At 34.6% G+C, this 20,878-nt stretch overlaps 1 protein-coding gene across 5 annotated transcripts in view; it reads right to left on the reverse strand.

The window, feature by feature from the left end:
* LOC138713577 (uncharacterized) overlaps positions 1-20,878 on the reverse strand; it is a 120,508-nt gene that overhangs the window by 52,110 nt on the left and 47,520 nt on the right. For all 5 annotated transcript variants that reach the window (XM_069845754.1, XM_069845753.1, XM_069845756.1 and 2 more), the window contains 2 exons: positions 9,138-9,344; positions 3,028-3,255 (listed from right to left, as the gene is read on the reverse strand). In XM_069845754.1, coding sequence (XP_069701855.1) covers positions 3,028-3,255; positions 9,138-9,344 — 435 coding nt within the window. The remainder of the gene's footprint in view (positions 1-3,027; positions 3,256-9,137; positions 9,345-20,878) is intronic.

The raw sequence follows: 20,878 nt of genomic DNA on the forward strand, positions 1-20,878 counted from the left end.
AGTGCCTGAGGCACTCCTTTTCTACCTGTTGTGGAAAGGGCGTTGCTATCTTTCCTCCCACCCCGCAAAGAAAAAGTGCACCTCACAAAATTTATTCTTAAATTTGTACATTAATATTGGTTTGGCAACCACAGCGTTTCATTGCATTTCACAAGTGATAGCTCCTGTAGCATCAAAATTATCATCGAAGTTAAAATCGTGGGTTAAAATAGACGATTCGTTCACTACTGACGGTGATGTGGTTCTGTGCCAGGCTTGCAATAAGAAGATAGGATGTTCAATGAAATCCCAACTTGAGCAACATGTCCGCATATCAAGAATAAAGCACTGCAAACATATAAAAAGCAAGTGCTTCTGTCTCAAATGCAACAGTCTTCAAATGGAAGGAATGAATTCTTCCATGACATGTGTAGTGCTATGGTTGCCGCAAATATCCCATGGTACAAACTCCAGGTACCTAAGTATCGCGCATTTTTAGAGAAGTATTGCGGGAGGCAGATACCTAACGATTCTACGCTCCGAAAAAACTACCTGCATTTGTGTTACGAGGAAGCGCTTGCATATGTGCGACGTTATATAGGCAGTAACTATATATGGATCACCGTCGATGAAACTACCGATATAAAAGGGTGCTATGTTGCCAACCTTGTGATTGGTAAGCTGGATGGAGAAATATCCCCCACACCTTTTCTGATTTCTTCGAAAGTGTTGGAACACACAAATCATGCAACAGTGGCTCGTTTTGTGAATGATGGACTTAAAGTGTTGTGGCCTGAAGGCGTTCAAGAAGATAAAGTTCTTGTTCTTTATTCTGATGCTGCTGTGTACATGCTAAAAGCGGGAACTGCTTTACATGTGTTCTATTAAAATATGATCCATTTCACCTGTCTCGCCCATACACTGCAACGTGTCACCAAAGAAGTGTGAAGTAACTATCCACAAGTGAACAGCATTATTTCAAACACCAAGAAAGTGTTCGTTAAAGCCTCCCCAAAGTGTGTTGTACTATAGGGAACAATTGCCAAATATGAAATTGCCCCCTGAACCTGTCCTGATTAGGTATGGTACGTGGATCGAGGCTGCCTGCTTTTATAGTGAACATTTTAAAGAAGTGAAGTCCGTGATAGATTCGTTTCCAAGGAAATCGGCAGTTTCAGTGAGAGAGGCCCAAAGTGCCTTCAGTGATTCTAAAGTACAGTGCCAATTAGCATACATCCAAAGCAATTTTGGATTCATTGGTGACAGCATTATAAAATTAGTAATTCGTGGGATACCTTTGAACACATCACTGGACATTGTGGAAGATGTTAAATCAAAGTTAAGTGCTGTTGAAGGGATTGTTGGAATAGGAGTAATGAAGAAATTTGTGTCTGTTATGGGAAGAAATCCTGGCTTCTCGACATTGACTGCAGTGTGCAAGATCCTCAGTGGGGAAGAAGAGAATCCTCCAGACGACATCTCTCCTGAAAAATTTCATCTACTTAAATCTGCACCAGCAACGTCCTGTGATGTGGAAAGATCATTTTCTGTGTACAAGAACATCCTCTCTGACCTACGGCATTCCATGACAATGGAAAGCTTGGAGATGTATCTGATAGTTCATTGCACTTCGAAATGAAGTAAGTAGATTGAGTTCTGTAAAATAATGTTTATTGGACAGATAGCTTAAAAAGTGACTATGAAAATAATTGTGTAACGTCTATTATATATTCGCATTTTTCATACAGAATAATGGAATTTATTAAATTTTAGATATAATATCGACATGTTTAATTAATAATTAATTAATTATTGTATCACACTTTATTTTGCAAAAATATAATTAATGAAATGAAAGGCGCTTGAAGTACCGGTAACTTAATGTTTAATGTAAAATTTACGTAAAAATTTAATTTTAATGTACTTTACTATTACCGGTATGTATTTTAAAAAATTGTTGTGTAATATTACATATTTAACTACATATTTCACCTAATATTGTTACATAAATATGTACATATTTTGCATGTTGATATTACATAAAAATCCTAGCCTTACTCACCATAATATGAGCAGGAGTAAGATCTTAACTTAAATTCACTCCTGAAAATGTCTGTATGGACTACCGGTACACGAATTCCAGAGTTATTTTCCCTGAAAAAGGTTATACATTTCTCGACACAAAGTTCCGAGCTTAAATAACGCTTTTCTGAATTATTTCTTGAATAGTGGCTCTCTTGAGTAGGCATACAACTGATATGGTTCTTTACGATGTCCCTAACCTCAAATGGCACAGCATGGGATCGATTAAAATGTTTTCCCCTTCGATTAGATATTTCAAGATTACCTGTACATTCCAGTTTGTTCTGTAGAGTTTGTATTCGGCGAGAATAAATATGAAAAAATATCAAGTAGGTCTACTCAATAGGGCTATAATAATATCTAGCACTCTTGGACCTACCATTACCATAACCTAATGCTGCCTTGCATACATGTATGATTTTCCATCAACATAAAACTGCTACTTGAAAGTTGCTTGTCTTCTGAAAACATATTCACTTATTTCCTCTAGTTCATACATTGCTGAACTAACAGTCTAGACTCTAGATTGCTATTTTCTCTGACTTGGTCAGTGTTCCCTTTACTAGGATGGCCACTCCTTTTCTGTGGGCACAAACAACTTATGAAACTGTTATATCAGGCATAAACTGCCTTTCTGTTTCGTGCTTTTTGCCATACTTATCATGGAATTTCAGTTGCACATTGTAGCATTGTAGCACTCTTGTCTTTATCTGTATTGCATCACACAGAAAAAACACTATGAACCAGAGAACACCAACTTTGGCGAATGGTGGAACTAATGGCTTTTGTGGTAAAATGCAAAGAAAACTATTTTGAGTTTATTTCATATGACATGCCTAAGACAGTTACCGGTACATCATTTGTAGTCTTTGTGTAATAAATTAAGAAAAGTGTCACGAGACTTTATGTGGATGGAGTACTAAATTGTGATAGGCTACTGCATGCAACCTAGTAAATTACACTAACCTTCTGATCAAATTCACTATCAATAATCTCTTGGGTAAGTTCTCTTTGTAATTGTTTGAGAATGGCTACATCTATGAAAGAATCACCAACATTGCTTGATTTATGTCCATCAGCAGAAGAATCTTGCAGCTGCTGAGTGCTTGTAACGTCCAATTCACCAGGTGCAGATCCAAAAATTAAAGAAGGGCGGGTGCTGGTACTTTGAGAGTCTTTACCTATTGCAGATACCTGTAATTAATTAAAAACAAGATACCAGGTTAAAATGCCCACAGCAAAATGACCAAAATCTAAATCCATCTTGAGTCTTGCTTACACTATTTTTAACATTTAGTAGGCTCTGATGATGGTGTACAGTATACACCGAAACAGCTGTAAGCCACATGTGCTTATACAATTAACACTAGTAAGTGTGCCATTTTCACAGAATAGGGAACGATGGAGGGGCTTATGTGAGGGCGGCAATGAACCTTCGGGTTCCTTAAAAGCCATTTGTAAGTAAGTAAGTGTGCCATTTTACCAAAAATCTAATTGTCCAATTCAAAAAGATCCTTACAAAAAAGATCTACAGCAAAATTGTCATTAGCCGAAAGACCCATATTAAATAAATGTCCATAGTAAAATGTGCTGAATAAAAGAATTGTGCATAATTTCTGTAACATTAACTACCAGAACCAGGTACGGTATTCCAATACCTTTCATATTACAAATGTTACATATTAAAATTCCAGTCCTTGTAGGAATGAAAAGCATGGAAACTATTTTATTTTTAACAGTAGCCTAACAATGAGTTCTAGCTTACTGTGACATAAACGTCATTTGAATCAAAATAGAAGTCTTATTTTCATTATACCATATAATTTGTTTAAATTCTTGTGCATAACACAAGAATTTCCATTTATGTACTGTAGTTGAAATGAGCAACAGTAATTTTTTTGAAAGAGCCATCCTCCTGACGTGTAACAATATTACACCCTTTAAAAAGATATATTGAAACTAAAAATCGCTGTCTTGAAGGAAGGGTGACACATAGGCCTACTTCCTCCAAAGTTTCACGATTATTGCGAAAGTTGATTTCTCTTGTTACCGGTACTATAACTTTCTGCATCAGACATCTACTAATTTTATTACAGTTTTTATAGTTCGTAATGCCAGTTTCTAAATTAGTACCATTTTTGTGTTAATTAGTTAAATTAAATTCTTGTGTTGTAATGTACACTGGATCTGAATGGTCACCTAGTTCATCAGGCATGTGTCTCCCTTTCTTTGTGATAAGTTATTTATTCTAGATTGAGTTCTGGATGTAAGACATTATCTCAATATAGACATTAAAGATACTTCCTAATAATTAAGTTCTGGTGAAACATCGACACAAACACCATTTTCAATTTATAGAAAATAACTTTATCTGAGCTAAAAAGACATATGAGACATTTGCATGTTTATTTGCTCACATTAATTGTTTACTATTGTAGCAATTACGACACAAAACACAATTCTGTCATCACTTAAGGCCAATTGGCCAAAGTGAAGACAACAATAGCAGAAAACACATTTGCGTCTTTATTTCTCAATGATGGATGAATATTGTTTAGGGTAACAAAGACATATGATACATGTGTTGTTATTGTCCAAAATTAGTGGTAGAGAAATAGATAGTAATTGCGGAAAAAATCACAAAATGCATATTTACGTCATTGTTTCTTCAAATCAAAATAATAACACATTTATCGAAATTACTTTTATGCCACTGTTGCCCAATACACATGCACTCGCCACAACAATATGCGCATTACTGACAGATCGGATGTTGTTGCTCCAGTAACATATCAAATGCGCACCAATTCTACAAAGACATATGTGCTATCTAGCGGTAAATTGAGGAATGTTTTTGCAAAAGTCGATAGATGCAGAAATCAAGATTTTACAGAAATTACACTAAGTGACAGGATCTATCGAGTTTTGAAAAATACCTGGAAGGTTTGGTAGTCTCTACATACGGTATGAATCAAGTTTTGGTAAATCTGATTTCATCGATTCCGGAGGTAGAAAACATAGATATCCATATGTAACTCACTTTCGAAAATTTCTGCATCTATCGACTTTTGCAAAAACTCTCCTCAATTGTAATGTTACATGTTCTGTTTTTGATTCCACAGATGAAGGCGTGTTCAAACAACAATTTGAACCACTCAGTTTCGGAAGAATTTGATTTACGTCAATGTTTCTCTGGATGGGCAATGCGTGTCATAACTTGTTGGCTCTCATGAATTGGGCTTTAAGTATTTTCTTGATGATTTTGCATATTTTAATAGTTGTTTTGCAAATAATTATATAACTCGGATTTCATCACATTCACTAAGCACTGAAGTATACTATCCATTGGTGTTATGTCCAAGCGAATATGCTCTTTTGTCCACTGCACAGTCATCAAAGAAAAAATTCTCTTAATGTGAGCATTATTAGCCGAAATGCTGAAGAGATATTGACAAATCAAAAGTAACTCAGGGTACTTGAATATAATTCTCATGATTCCAGAAATGTTTCCCACTTTTTTTTTTTGACATGCCATCTCTTGCCAGTCATTTTTTTCTAACTAAAGAACATGTTCAATGAAGTCATGATTACTCTACTGGGTGAAAATCACGTTGTCATCAGTGGTTGCATCTTTTTCGCTTAAATAAACACAGTTTCTTCAAGTTGGTGGTTTCTTCAGAAGCTTTTATAAAAATACTTTTATTATTTTATACTTTTTCATTCCACTCATAGAGAAAGATAGGTATCATATCCCGCCTGATAACAATTTTAACTTTGGCTAAAAACTTTTCAGTTACCAGTAGTGATACCTCATTCCTTTGAAAGATCTCCTTAACACTTAAAGGAACAAATTTCACTTCTAGTCTTTCCTTCAAGATGTTCACTATAACCTTAAGTGTGCACAATACTTCAATTGCTTCCGTCTCCCCCTTCAATTCCTCTAATCTTTGTACCAATGAAGACTATCTACTGAATACAAATAAGCTTCAGTATGAGGGTCAGAAAATACATTGTTGAGCACTTTCTGAAATCTGCAGTGCTTGGGAAAAGTGACATGAGTCAATTTTCACAAACGTTTTTTGATAATTTATTGACAACTTACACTGGTTTATGTCGATTTGATTTTTTTCTGTATGAATTATTGTAATGGGAGGAATACCTATGTATTTTTTTCCAAGCGAACAGATATTCCGTAAATTGTCAATAAATTATCAAAAAAGGTTTGTGGAAACTGACTTGTGTCACTTTTCCCAAGTACTACAGAAATAAGGCTTCAAGGCTTCAAACAACTTCACTGTTCTCTTTACTACAGTAACTAAAGACAGCCATCATGTTTTGGAATGAGAAAGGACAGCTTGGTACTGCGTTCCACTGAAAACGCAGAACTTTTTTTAAAAGGTCTGTTCTTACAATATGAATGCTAAAATGTGAAAATATTTTCATAGCTATAACTTCAGTGTCAGTTGACAACACATTAGAAACCGTCTGCATTATGTTATGTAGGTTAGCAGAATGTTGGTCCATTACGTTTTCGTCCATCCGTAATTTGGTTCTAATTTTACGTTTGTTCAGTTATATGGTTGTCCTGCATCAAATTTTGTCCACAATTCTTTCGCCCATGTCATTTTAATATATGTGAAATTTCGTCCTTGTCCTTACCTGATTTAGTCCAAATTTATTTATTTGAATTTTCGTAGCTGTGTTTATTTAAAAAAAAAAAAAGAATCACTGAAATAAAACATGAGATTTATTTTCAGTTACTTTCCTTCTTTAATTTGCATCTTCGAGATTCTGCGGGTTTCTGTGTAATTTCATTACAGTTGACCGATTCTCACATTGCCAATATATTCTGGTTCGATCCTTATTATAAGAGTAGTGTTGATAACAGTAGCCGTCTTTTATAAGCAGTGGTTTGTTCCTTTTGAAGTAATTACTTTGGGATTCATACCTGATAATTTTAAGTAAAACTAATGTATGCATTTCCCTAGCAACACCTGTCCATTTTTGAGTTTTCCATTATTTGGTATTATGTTGTTGGCATCTGTTTGAAATGTGCTTCTAATATCTGAATATCCAAAATCAATCACGATTGGACAATATGTATATTGGACTAAATTTTGTGGACTAAAAAATTTCTGGACGAAATTTACTCTTGGACGAAAATGTTATGGACATGTTCCACTGGGCTTAAATGTGTTGGTAATAAAAATTTGGACGAAAATGTTTGGACAAACATTCCTGAAAGTGTTATGTAGCAGCAAATGCGCAGGACACTCAATGCCTTCCATTTCACTATTATTTAAGCTACCGGTATATTTGAGTTTAGCATACACATTATAAGCTCCTTTGCGAAGCCTTCCTCCAAAATTCGTGTTCTCCACAGAAAGTAACACAATGCTTTAGTTTAACTGAGATGCTGTCAATGTTTCAGCGCATAGTTATATAATTGTGTCAGCTTTTTCATTTATTACAGAAACAAGTCATAACAATTTCACTTCCATGCCATTGTGAAATACTGTAAAACAACAGGAAAATCTTCTCATCATTGTAATTACCTGCGTCTAACGCTATTCCAAAGCAGTTAGCAGTGTTTTCATAATATTTAATGCATGCTTCACTGAATGTGGAGCAATAACACTTTTATTAATGATGTAGGCCTAGTTTTTGTTCTTGCATTTGAAAACTTTTCAGCAACCGTTCAATTAGGGAAAACAGTACTTACCAGTATCAAGGAATTTGTGCAGTCACTCGTATTAAAGCTCCAATTATGTTCCATGGAGTCATATGCCATTGTTAATTAAATGCTTGTACTTTACCTTCTTCATCAGAATTCTTCTTTAAGGGGTTAGGTACAGCTTACAGCAGAAAAGTTTTGGAAATATTCAACATTTTTTTCCTCCATTACTGTATCTTATACAATAATGAAAATTGGGATGTGTAAAGCACTGTCCTGGTATATGAAAAAAATATTTTTACGAATTAAAAAAAAATATTTATATATATATATATATTTTTTTTTTCAAAATTCAAAATAGTGGCAGTTTACTGTGCAATGATGAAGCGTTTCCCTCATAACTCATTAACTTTTTCATGTTTTCTTCCTTTGATTTTATTGCTGAAACTCATGTTTACAATATCATGCTCTTTCAACTACATTCCTTAATAAATAATATTTTTTGTTATTTTGTGTTGGAGGAAAATACTGATATTTGACCATTTTTAAATGAATTTATTTTTTATCAGACAATCTATCAAAGGTAGAGAAGTGATCTTGTATCATATTGTAAATATGATATGCATAAATACACACAAAAAATTTCATCACAGAATGTTGGATAGTTTTTGAGTTATGTGAGAAATGCTTCATTACTGCACAGTGAACAGAATTTTGAAAAAAAAAAAAAAAAAAGTGAATAATTTTTTTAAATCGTGAAAATATTTTTTTTCATGTAGCAGAAGGACAGTAATACTAATTTTCATTATTGTAAGAGATACAGTAATGGAGGAAAAAATGTTAAATATTTCCAAAATTTTACTGCTGTAAGCTGTACCTAACCCCTTAAGAAACAGTCTCCTACAGATTTTGATTATGAAGGAAGTTGCAGTTTATGTTTCCTGGTACCGGTATTAATGTGTTGAATTATGTCAGGCTTCCAGCCATGAGCTATGCTAAATTCACAGCTATGTAACTTGCATTGAGCATCAAAGTTTGTTTTTCCCTACCTATGAAGTTCCATTCTCTGCCATATTCACTGATAAATGTACACTTTCTTTTCGGCATAGCCAAATAAACAATTTACAACACAATTCACTAATAAATTGTAAATGGCTTCACCTTTAAAGATTCTATATCACATTTATACAGCAGTACCACAAGAGGGTATCCTGGCAAACGTTTTTTGGGACACCAGGATAAAAGAAAAAATAGGGGACAATCTCATATACAGAGGATGTCTGGTAACCCTAGCCTTACACATAACGTGGAAAAAAAAATAGGCTTTTATGATCTAATACTTACTTGATTGAAGTAGAAGAAGAAGAAGAAACGACATACTATCTTCTTTTTTAGCACTTACTTGAGTCTCACCAGGTTCAGGAAGTCCCTGAAACTCCTTTTCGGGTTCCCTAGAGCCATCTCTTCCTGATTTTTTTCGACGACGACGTTGCTTACCCCGACGTTTAAGTACTTCTTCATCACCACTGTCACCTGTTGTGTCTGTTATTAGATCCACATCAGTTGGGACAGTCAGTGTCTTCACACCTTGTAATACTTGTTGCTGCAACTGATGGAATAAAGGACGTTCAAATTTATACTAAGTGTTAACTAACATGTGGGGTAACTGTTGGGAATGGCTAGAGGACCTGAAAACAAGCAAAAAAGTTCATGTGAATATATAGGCAATTTTTTTTAATTACTACAGGTACTTTTTAGTTCATTGCATGGCAATGAAAATTGGACCATCAGAGCAGCAAATGCATCAAGAATAAGAGCAGAAATGAACTACATGCGAAAAACACTTGGATGGACTACAAAACTGATACAGAGATTGCAGAAGAATTAAAAATACTGTAAACTGGGGTTACTTTGAATACAGAGGAAACTTTGAACATTTTTTTCAGAAAGTCATACTTAGGTTTCTACATGCTGCACTTGTTATAGATGGAGGTAAATATCATAAAAATCATTCTCATACCAAATTTACCTCCATCTATAATAAGTGCAGCATGTAGAAGCTAAGTATGATTTTCTGCAAAAATGTTCAAAGTTTCCTCTGTGTTCAAAGTAACCACAGTTTACGGTAGTTCCAGTATTAGAAAAAATTGAAAATTATAAAACAAAATGGTTTCAACACATATACAGAAGGGCAAGAAACAGACTACCAGTACCAAAAATTTTGAAAAACTACGTCCCAAGAGGAAGTAGATGTCAAGGAAGACATAGGAAAAGACATTTGGACAGTGAGACCAGAACAAGTCAACAAATGCCCTAGTTCCAAGACAGCTATATGACGACGATGATGATGATGATGACTTTTTAGTTCATATATGTTTGCTTATTACATATTTCTTTAATTCTACAGATAGACAATGCTCAAAATGGTCGCCAGGAGTTCTAATACAGGCTTCAAAGCACTGCATCATGAACTGTCTTAATCTCACCCATAATCCAGATGTCTGTTGCATCTGTTGCAACGGTGGATTTTCAGGGGAGGCAAGGGAGGCCGTGCCTCCCCTAATATTTTATCAGAATAATCAGAATACAATATGACAGTATTCATTTCAGCTGAATTAAGATCACAGACAAATTATAGCAAATGACAGAAATTTTTCCTTCGTGTCCACTTTCCCTTCATGCGACCAACTTAACTACACCACTTCCCACGTCTGAATGCTAACTTGTAGCAACTTGCAAGCAGATAGCGTGTGTCGTGTGTCTGGTTTAGGCCTATTGTCGAAATAAATTAATAATGAGCATCCCTAAGTGGAATTACAACGAGATGGTAAAAACTTTGAAAGTGTATGAGGTGTACGAACTTCTATGGCACAAAGAATAACTCAATAAAAACAAGAGGGAATTATTATTCCAGGAACTACTTAATGAACTCAAGGTACGTTTTGAAAACATTGACGAATAAGTGGTTCGAAAAAAGTTAAAAACTCTTAAAACAGTTTACTGCCAAGAACTAACAAAAATATCAAAATAAAAAAAGTGGACCTGGAACTGAAGATTTACTTAAGCCTAAATTGGCCTGGTTTGAAAAAGAAGATTCGTTTTTGAGATGTCAACTGCTATCAGGACTATTACATTAACTTCGGTATGTCATGTTATTACAGTTTCAATTTTACTGTTGATTAAAATCATATCTGAGAAGTAATTTTCATCTTAGCAGTTTCGCTATTACAGTAAAGCAGTGGCGGCTCGTGCCGGATAAATTAGGTGAAGGTCAATAGAATTCTAGGTAATTTCCTGGAATCGTTATATAGCCGTGACGTCGCGAATGCTTTTGTAACCTATACGATGGTCATATTGAATTAATGTAATATATTCACCATTTTCTTAAGTTTTATGAAAAGCACAGCATATAAAATAAACAAATTTTCAACATTTTCGGAAGCTACGTCCCCTTAATCCCGAAGAATTCACTGTCCCAGCAAAACTTCCGCACAATACATACCACAACATAATAAAACAACCACAAGTCCCCATGACATAAAAAAGACAAAATCTAACACATTTTATACAACACATCAAATTAAAAGAGTACACAAGAAATAGGACCCATAACAAAATTCTAAATCACAATCATAATCGTAAACTGTATTCATATTTTAAATCAACTTCGGAACATGCAACTTCCGATATAAGCTTACCTATCCAGTAAAATCAGTAGCTACAATTAAATCAAAGCAGTATTCTGTTGAACAGAAAACTTACGGAAAAGAAAGGGGCACTAGTAATTTCATCTCTTACAAGTTCATTGATGCATTCAGAAATACAATCAATTATTTCATTTTGAATCGTTTTAGATTTCCCAGAAAGAACAGGTCTATTTTTTTCATAGTGATTTCTAATTTTCATAGGGCCAATGAAATGAGAGCCAATAATTCTTTGAAATTCCCCCTGTTCTGTGACGAAATACTCTCATCATGACCGCGAAAAGCCAACTCCTGCTTGCTTAGAAACAATACCGTATCGATTGCGGTGTGCATTACCAGTCTATTTAAACATACGTTTTCATTAAATTGACTTACGTATAACCTATAACTTTCCTTTAGTGCATCCGCAATGGTGTTCATGTTCTTCTGCAGGGCCTTTAATTGCAAAATACATTTAATGTGTTCAGCTGAATCTGCATGGCTGTAAAGACCGCGATTGACATTTCTGAAATCGCAAAATCCAGTTGAATTCCAAGCGGGTTTCTTGTTCCCCAGAAGAAGACAAGGCCAACAATATAACTTCTCGTTTTAGTGACTCCCACATAACCAGTTGCAATCGGCATACCACGAATCTTGAAACTGAATATTGTATGACCGACCACCACTTTTCACTTTTTTCATAGTTATATTAATGTGACTTGTTCTGCGGTATTTTAAAATATCTTGCTTATCTTCTGCACACCAACGAGAGAACGGTGTCTCCAAAAGATTACACACTTAATCGTTTAACGAATTCATGTTTTCATCGCATTAATACACGTAGTAACACCTTCACACTTCGCTGCACTTATCACAACAAAGAATACGTAAAGCGAAATCGTTGGTCAGCGCGGGTCTAATGTACAACGTAGTTTCAAATGTTATGCCAACTTTCTTTATTACAGGGTACTCAAATTATTTCAAAATCCATACAAAACATAATATTCAAGAGATGCTAACGTTAAAAAATACCAAAATATATACGTTATATGCTAAATTTAAACAATATTTAACTTCTTTGTAGAATATTTTATGTTTTCTTATTTAGTTGCAAAATATTACAGTTTGCCACCCTGATCCAATGTTTGGACGAGAGAGAGATTCTGTCTTTCAAGAATAGAGAAAGGAGATGAATGCCTGCTCCACAGACCCTCATAATAGCCTCGCGAAAGGGACCGGTAATTCATAGTAAGCAACTCGTTGTCATGGCAACCGGGTGTGTTTACTGAAGGCCAAAAGGAAAGTCTCATTCGGACCTTCAGCTGGTCTGCTAGCCACGTGGCCTGGCTGGTGAGGGGTTCATGTGAAATGCTGCAGTGAACGTTAACTGAGCGGATTAAGCCGAACAAGATATTAAAAAAATAGAGCAAAATATGGTTTAGTGAAGGATTCATTTTATTTTAATTTATTGATAAAATATATTTTATTAAAGCACGAAAAAAGGGGTGAAGGTGGCCTTCATGTACTTCACTTGAATAACCGCCACTGCAGTAAAGGTCCGATTATTGTAACTTCCATTTAATCCACCACGGAAACAAAATTCATGAACTAAAATGTATTATTACTAGCAATAAATGAGTTCATTACTGTAGGCTTGAAACATTTTGTATTCCATAGTACAATAATAATAAATTGTATCTGCCTTGTATTAGTGATTGAAATTTTCAGGAAACTTTTCCTGAAATTTTTTCCATTAAGCTTCATTTTCCACACACACACACACACACACACACACACACACACACGCACACGCACACGCACACACGCACGCGCGCGCCTGCACACGCACGCACACAATCCCAAATAAATTGACAACTTTCACTTCCAAACTCACTTGAACTTCCCTGCGCAATTTTCGCCACTTTTTTTTTCTTTTAAGCTTCCTGGTTTTGTTAAGTTTTATAATTGAATCAGTTATTTGGAAAAGGCATATATTCATATTTTCAAATTATACAGAAGAAAGTAGAAACGGAGTAACATAAAACATCTGAGCGATACTAGTCATCCTCTTTCATTATTACTTATACCTGTTTAATGCTAATTTTAATACAGGGTGTAAGGGGTAAAAGTGCCATTATTTTAACTGATGTTTATTCATGTCATAAGGAAGAAAAAATGTCCTTACAATTTTTTTCATCATCATCGTCCTAACATCGGCCTAATGGCCCGTTACAGTCTCAAGTCATCTTTTTAAAGGTAGTTCTACTGTCTCTTCCCTGTTGGACAGTAGGCAGAATTGTGACAAGGAATACGAGTCCTTTCCATGCAGTGAACATATTGCTGCCAGTTAGTTCTGTAACTATAGATGTAATCCAAAATAGAAGATATTTCAAGCTCTTGAAGAACATCTTCGTTCCTCTTGCTGTTTAATCTCGTATTAATTGCAATATTTAACTAATTATTAAAGTTTACTACATTAGACGTTTTACAACGTTGCTGGATGGGGAGGAGGGGGTTTACAGGTAAACAGTACAACTCAAGCGGGTATAGACATACCGGTACAAAACAGATGCTCTGTTCTAATGTAGGGGCAGACCAGAAAAACTATTGTTTACATAAAACGAGCAGCAAATACAAACTTTCAATCTCATTAATAGAACATAATGGTAAATTTCCATTTTATTTAACAGTGTTGCTCCATTTTTTATTGTACTTCTAAAAAAAGAAACAATAATGGTTTACTGCATAAAATCACACAAACTTTCTTCTAATGCAAAATTTTAATCTCTTCCGCTTCTGTAAAGCATCATTTTTAAAGAAATTTCTGGTTGTGTGATTTTTGAAACAGGGTAAGGGACTCCCAGTTTCTCATAATCATTGAGAAACTGCTACAAAAGTCCGCCGATTAGGTTATCTTCTTTGCAGAAAATGTAGGTGGTGCATCCTTCTTGTCGCACTTGAATTAAGAAGACTTTTTCCATAAATTAATAACATATGATATTCCTGAACTGTGAATGGCATTGTAATATCGAATACCTGTACTGAACAGCCATCTGCTCGGCAGGAGACCTATGGATAGGCAGCTTGAACTCAGCTGAGCTGTACGTCTGTGCAGAGTACCTCAGCTACATGAATCCTGATGAACATGTTGCCACGTTTCTCACGCCAGAATATTAACAAATTTAAGCATGCATTATTATTTAATTTCATGAAAACGTAATAGAACACACAAATATTTATTTAAACTAATATTAACTCTTTGCTAGATATACCTACTGATGTAACTGTTTTCGTAATTTTACTAACGATATAAGCAGTATAACGCAAATAAAATAAGGAAATAAATATTTTTTCTGGGAAAACTATAAAGTTTTGATCTTATGTTGTATGAACATTTTTGATTCTGTAGACCGTCCCCAACGACTGTGAAAAGGATAGCACTTATACCTCTTACACCCTGTATAATCTTTCCATAAAAACAATGTTAATTTTAATGGGGGGGAAAAAATCACATTTTTAATAAGTGGCGAAATGGCCTTTTTCAATTAAATGGAGAGAATTAAAAATATCATATTGTAAAAAATTATATTTCATGCTCAGAAAATATGTTCAAACTAAAATTCACAATAAAAAAGCAACAGAGTAGGGAAAATGTCTGCATTTTTCAGAAAATGAGAATCATAATCTTAGAAAGCCTCTCCTACTTGAGCAATTTGGTCTGTCGTAGGCCTCTGACAGATTATTATAGGTAAAGGTAAAGTAGCCCATTCACATGCCATGAAGGCACTTTGTGGACATGGATGTAGAGCATCACACTTTCTTGACCTTGGCACTAGAACAAGGTGATGTGGTTGGCACCATGCTCCAACCGCTTTTATCTTGGGAAAGACCCGGTACTCAATTTGATAAGAGGCTGAGTGAACCTTTGGGCCAAGCAATGAGAAAATCCCGTCACCACCCAGGATCGAACCCCAGACCTTCCAGTTCATAGCCAGTTGCTCTACTAACTGAGCTACCCACAGATTATTGTAGAAGTCCATTTTCTCTGCAGGTATAACATAACATCTGATATTGTAGCAGTTTTTTATGTCATCCTTTTTTTTTAGTACTGATGAGGATTTCACCAATATAGAACATGTATCTGGCAGTAATGGAGCATTATGAGCAGTTTCCTCAGTGAGAACTCATCTTTTTCAAGTCCATCTATGTGGTTTGATGCAATCACAGTACCAGGCTCACACACTTTTCGGAATGAAAATATTTTGAAATTTGGAATAATATTTTCGGATCGTTTGGTATTTTTGTTTGTGGCTGAATTGAAAGTGCATTCTTTTTTTATTTTTTTGGCACCATGTCTTATAGTCTAACACATCTTCAGACTTTATATTTATGATTTTAAATTTTGATGTAGAAGAATGGATCAAGTCATAGTATTCTTCAGGTGTATAGATCCAATCATCTAATCTCTTCTCCTAATAATATTTTAAGACATTAAAAGTTGTTGTTTTCTAATGCCAGGCATTTGACAATGAAGTCATTTGACCTCTTGCACTCCAATATTTTTCAAAGATATTATCATGACCAGCCACTGAAGCACAGATTTTGAGATGTTCCGAATCCATTTCTTGGTTTGAGTTGCACAATGGACAGTTAGGGGACTGATATATTCCAATTCTATGCAGGTGTTTGGCCAAACAATCATGGCCTGTTGCCAATCTAAATGCAGCTACAGTCGATTTTCGTGGTAAATCGGGAATTAACTGTGGATTTTGATGCAGACATTAAAAGTTAAACTGTACCAAAATTTGATGTATTTTACTTATATATTTTTTTAAAACACAAAATAGTGATCGGTTTCACCCATTGGCAGTTTGAATCCGACAGCAAAGAAAAATAAGATATGATCGGATCCACCCCAACTTGTGAGGTGAAACTGATCAACAATTAAATTTTTTTAAAATTATATTAAATTATAATTAAAAACTAAATTAAATTATGGACATATTATTTTCAAATTTCAATGAAATTAAATTCAAATTGGAGTTATGCTGTAACAATTTTATAATATATATATATATATATATATATATATATATATCTACAAAAGACTAAAATTTTTGATTGGATTCACCCCACTTTGCGGTACTGAATTTATTTTTTGTGTCACAGATGATATCCAACGAGTCCATGAGAGAAAGTCCGATAGTTTGCATCTTTTCAATGTTTTCAGAAATCCATCCGAAGTTGCAGTCTATATACTTCACACGCAGTTTTAGTATTCTGTAAGATATGTTGCAAAGCAGTCAAGTGAATCTACATACTAATAATAAAACCTTAACTTAAATTTTTCTGGTAATTTTTACTCCTGGATAAATATATTGGTGTTAAAATGTACAATGAATTATCCTGAGGCCGAAAATGGAATTTTTGAAATGTTTGTATGTCTGCCTATATAAGGGGACCTGAAGTAAATAGATCGAAATATCTAGTTTATTATTGATTTTTTAAGAGAATGTTCCATAACAAAAGTTTCTTTAAAAATGTTTGTGATAAGTTTCATTCTATGCAAAATTTTGATAGGATCGATATTTAACGAGATGTATGAGTTTTCTATGCCACACAATAAAATTATCAAATCCATATGTCCTGGTGGTAGCTGGTGTATATAGCGCTTCGATCAGATTTCATGGAAACATGACTGAGATCGACAATCACTGAATCGTTCCTTATTCACTTGTACTGTTGCGAAGATTCAAAGAGCAAGTTTCTGCCATAAAAATTAAATTTTCACTTCGTAACTTGTATTCCTTTTTCATATTACTTATCAGTTCAAACCATGCAGCTCCAATATATTCAAATTTTTTTAGTCGCCTGTATAAATGGCTACATGAGAATAAATGAGAATGTTATACAGTGTGTCCAGCTCCGGCCTGGCCCCCTGAAGGCTTGCATGCATGTTCTAGTGTAATTGGTCACGGTATTTATCCAGCTCTGACCCAGGCAGGTAGGTGCGCGGAATCACAATGCTGGAGAGCAAGTCTAAAGTGGTAAAAAATTATTGTAATTAATCTTTAAAATGTGCTAAACTCCAAATTCCAATTATATGCAGACTAAAGATACCAAATGATTTTAATAATGTATTTATTTGTATTTATTTATTTATACTCGCAGAATTAAGGCCATAGGGCATTCTCTTACATACTACGAGGTGACAAAGTATACAAGGACTGGAAATTTAACATAAAGTTAAAGAATAGGATACTAACATATTACAAAAAATAATAGCATAACAAAATCGACACTAGACAATAGGAAAATAATACCATAACAGAAAAAAAAAGAACGTAAAATACAGATCTAAACATTGGAATATAAGTAGAGAAGACATCAAGAAACTAAATAAAATTGTACATCTGCAATGGATACCTTCTCGCTGTAGTATTGCCGGGAATGAAGCAGCAGACTTCCTGGCAAAGAAAGGAACAACTATCCCCCTTTCATATTCTAACATGCTGCCATTCCATAGAGCATCTACAAATATAAGAAGTCGAATGAGACAGTGTTTCCATAAGAGTTTGGAGGAACAAATTAAGGATAAACACTGGAAGGACGCACTAAACTCCCCTCTCCCCAAATGGCCCAGAAGAGAAGGTGTTGCGACGTTCCGCATCGCAGTAGGTCATTACTGTCTGGCTAATCACCTCTACCGCCTGGGTGTACTATCCAGCCCCCATTGCATGCTCTGTAGATGTTCAGACAACATGGACTCAAACACATTAAGACTTGTCCAGCGCTTTCATCTGTCAGCTTTGTGGATAGATATTGGGAGGCCAGAGAAAGAATGCAGCAGTGCTGACATCCTCTCCTTCGTAGTTTCACTTTGCACATTGTTCACATTATTTTGTTTTCTATCTTTCATTTTAGTTTTAATCGCCATTGTACGGCCAATGACTCTAGTCAAGTGCCACTGCATTGAATAAAAAAAAAAAACATTGGAATATAATAAAAGCGACTTAGTTAGTACAAATAGTTAATAGGGAAAACGTAAGGAAGAATACAACAAATGGAATGTAATACAATAAGAAAAATACGAAATTTAAATAGTCAACAATAAAAAGGGTACGATAATAAATTCATCTGGTGGGAAAAAAAAAAAAAGGAAAAGGAAAAGGAAGAAAAATAAACATATATTTTTACAAAACTATCGCAGAGAAAAAAAGGGTTTATAAGTGAAAGGAATCTGAATTGAAAAAGTGCAACTTTAGTTTATTTTTGAAACTAGATAATGTCCGACAGTCTCTGACATGTTGTGGTAGAGAGTTCCAGAGATGAGCAGTTGCAGAGACGGTGAAAGATGAAGAGTAGGAGGATGTTCTGTGTTTAGATATGGAGAGTGTGATCTGGTGTTGTGAGCGAGTATCTTTGTTTACGTTTATGTTACAGTGAGCGTATAATTTGCGTAATTTCAAATTGTGAGAAAAAAAAATATCTGTCTCTTTATTTGATGCCTGGAATTCATAAAAAAAATTCGATCATTTTAGATAAGATCTTGTTTTATCGGTATGTGGTTTGGACGTGAAATGACTCACATGCAGTGTATGTAATTAACTGCAGAATACAATTGACTATGCACTGCTTGATGAAAAACAAACTGCTCTTATCCAAAGAGAGCTCAATCAATGTAAAACAGAAAGTGCAACAACACAGATAATGAATGTGAAAAAAACTTTTTGAAAAAGAACCTACACACACAGCAATTTGATTTGACCTGCAGAAGATGCTTCCAATATTAATTTTTATTTGCTCAAAAGTGTACTACTCTTGCCAATTATTATGGATGTACAACTTCTGCTTCTATAATTTGAGGACGGAAAATGCTTTTATGTTTATATGGTACGAAGGTGAGGCTTTCAGGGGATGCCAAGAGATCATGTCCTGTCTGCTCAAATTCATCAACAGTTTGCCTCCAACCAATACTCATCTGACCACATTTAGCGACATCACAGAGGTGCAATAAGAATCACTTTATTGTTAAATTTTAGCTCTACATCGTTCGGAACACACACATTCAGACTGTTGATCATAAGTTCTTGCTTTCAGATCACACATGATGAATGTGATACAAACATTGGAGTGATCGAAAGTGCAAGGTACAGCTTAGGAAAAGTTGTTTTGTGTTCCTCAAGACTGGGTTGATGTAATTGTAAAGTTTCTAAGAGATCATGGACGAACAGAATTTTGTTACTTTACAGAAATACGAAAAATGCAATGACTACATTTCCAAAAATTTAACATGGTCACTATTATATAAGTGAACATTCAATGACAATATGGATTTCTCAGAGTCAAAGCTAAATCAATACAAAGAGATCCTCAAATGCCGCCTAAACTGCCTGCTAGAAACACAAGGCCTAAAATCAAAGCAATCAAGTACAAAGATTTAAAAAACCTTGTTTTACAGTCACTGAATGCCCATGTCACTCTGCAACCACAGATAACAGTACCAGATAATTTAACACAGCCTAATAATATTGTTGATGACGATGATGATGATGATGATGATGATGATGATGATGATGATGATGGAATTGGTAATATTTTTTATAGTGATTCAGACTAGACATGAAACATTTTGTGACTTGGTGTTCAATTTTTAATTTATTGTTCACTGCATTCCTATTAAGCCTTGTAAGTTTCAAATACATTAGTAGTTTCAAAAGTTTAGCTATATTTCTTACGCATTTTACCATTTCCTGGATGCAAGGGATACAAAAGGTAGCCTACTTATTATCACAATAAGACTGATAATAGCTAGTTTTAATTTTTACATTATAATTCAATATGACACAAACAAACAAAACGTCATTACATCATATACATCATAAAATGTAATATTATTTCTCATATGTGTATTCCGGAATTAGTTATAACATTTTAACATTGAACTCAAAACTACGGTACCTTTTTGTCATTTGTACCCCTTGGTATAGGCTCCCCACATGCATTTTTAGCAATACCATTATTATTATTATTATTATTATCATCATCATCATCATCAAAATCATCATCATCATCATCATCATCATCATCATCATCATCACTATTACTACTACTACTACTACTACTACTACAATAGAATCCCTCTTAACCGGCACCAAAGGGACCAGGTTAGTTACGAGATTTTGCCGGATAACTGAATAAATACCGGTATATACAAGAAAAAAAGTTCGTATTTCATGGTGCCAAATGTTGAAACTGCAGCCAAGTGAAGCTTATTTCTCTATTACTTGCTCATAACTGAATAAACATAAAAACTGTGTGGATTTTCCTTATTAAAGCACATCACACGACGCAAATAATACACTAATTATGTGTCCGAATATTCACTGAACACGAAAGTTCGTGCAAACTTCATAATGTGGCAACACTGACGGACCAAACATAATCAAATAAACATAAA

This window comes from Periplaneta americana, chromosome 14, assembly GCF_040183065.1.
Source record: "Periplaneta americana isolate PAMFEO1 chromosome 14, P.americana_PAMFEO1_priV1, whole genome shotgun sequence".
In the NCBI taxonomy this organism is placed as follows: domain Eukaryota; kingdom Metazoa; phylum Arthropoda; class Insecta; order Blattodea; family Blattidae; genus Periplaneta; species Periplaneta americana.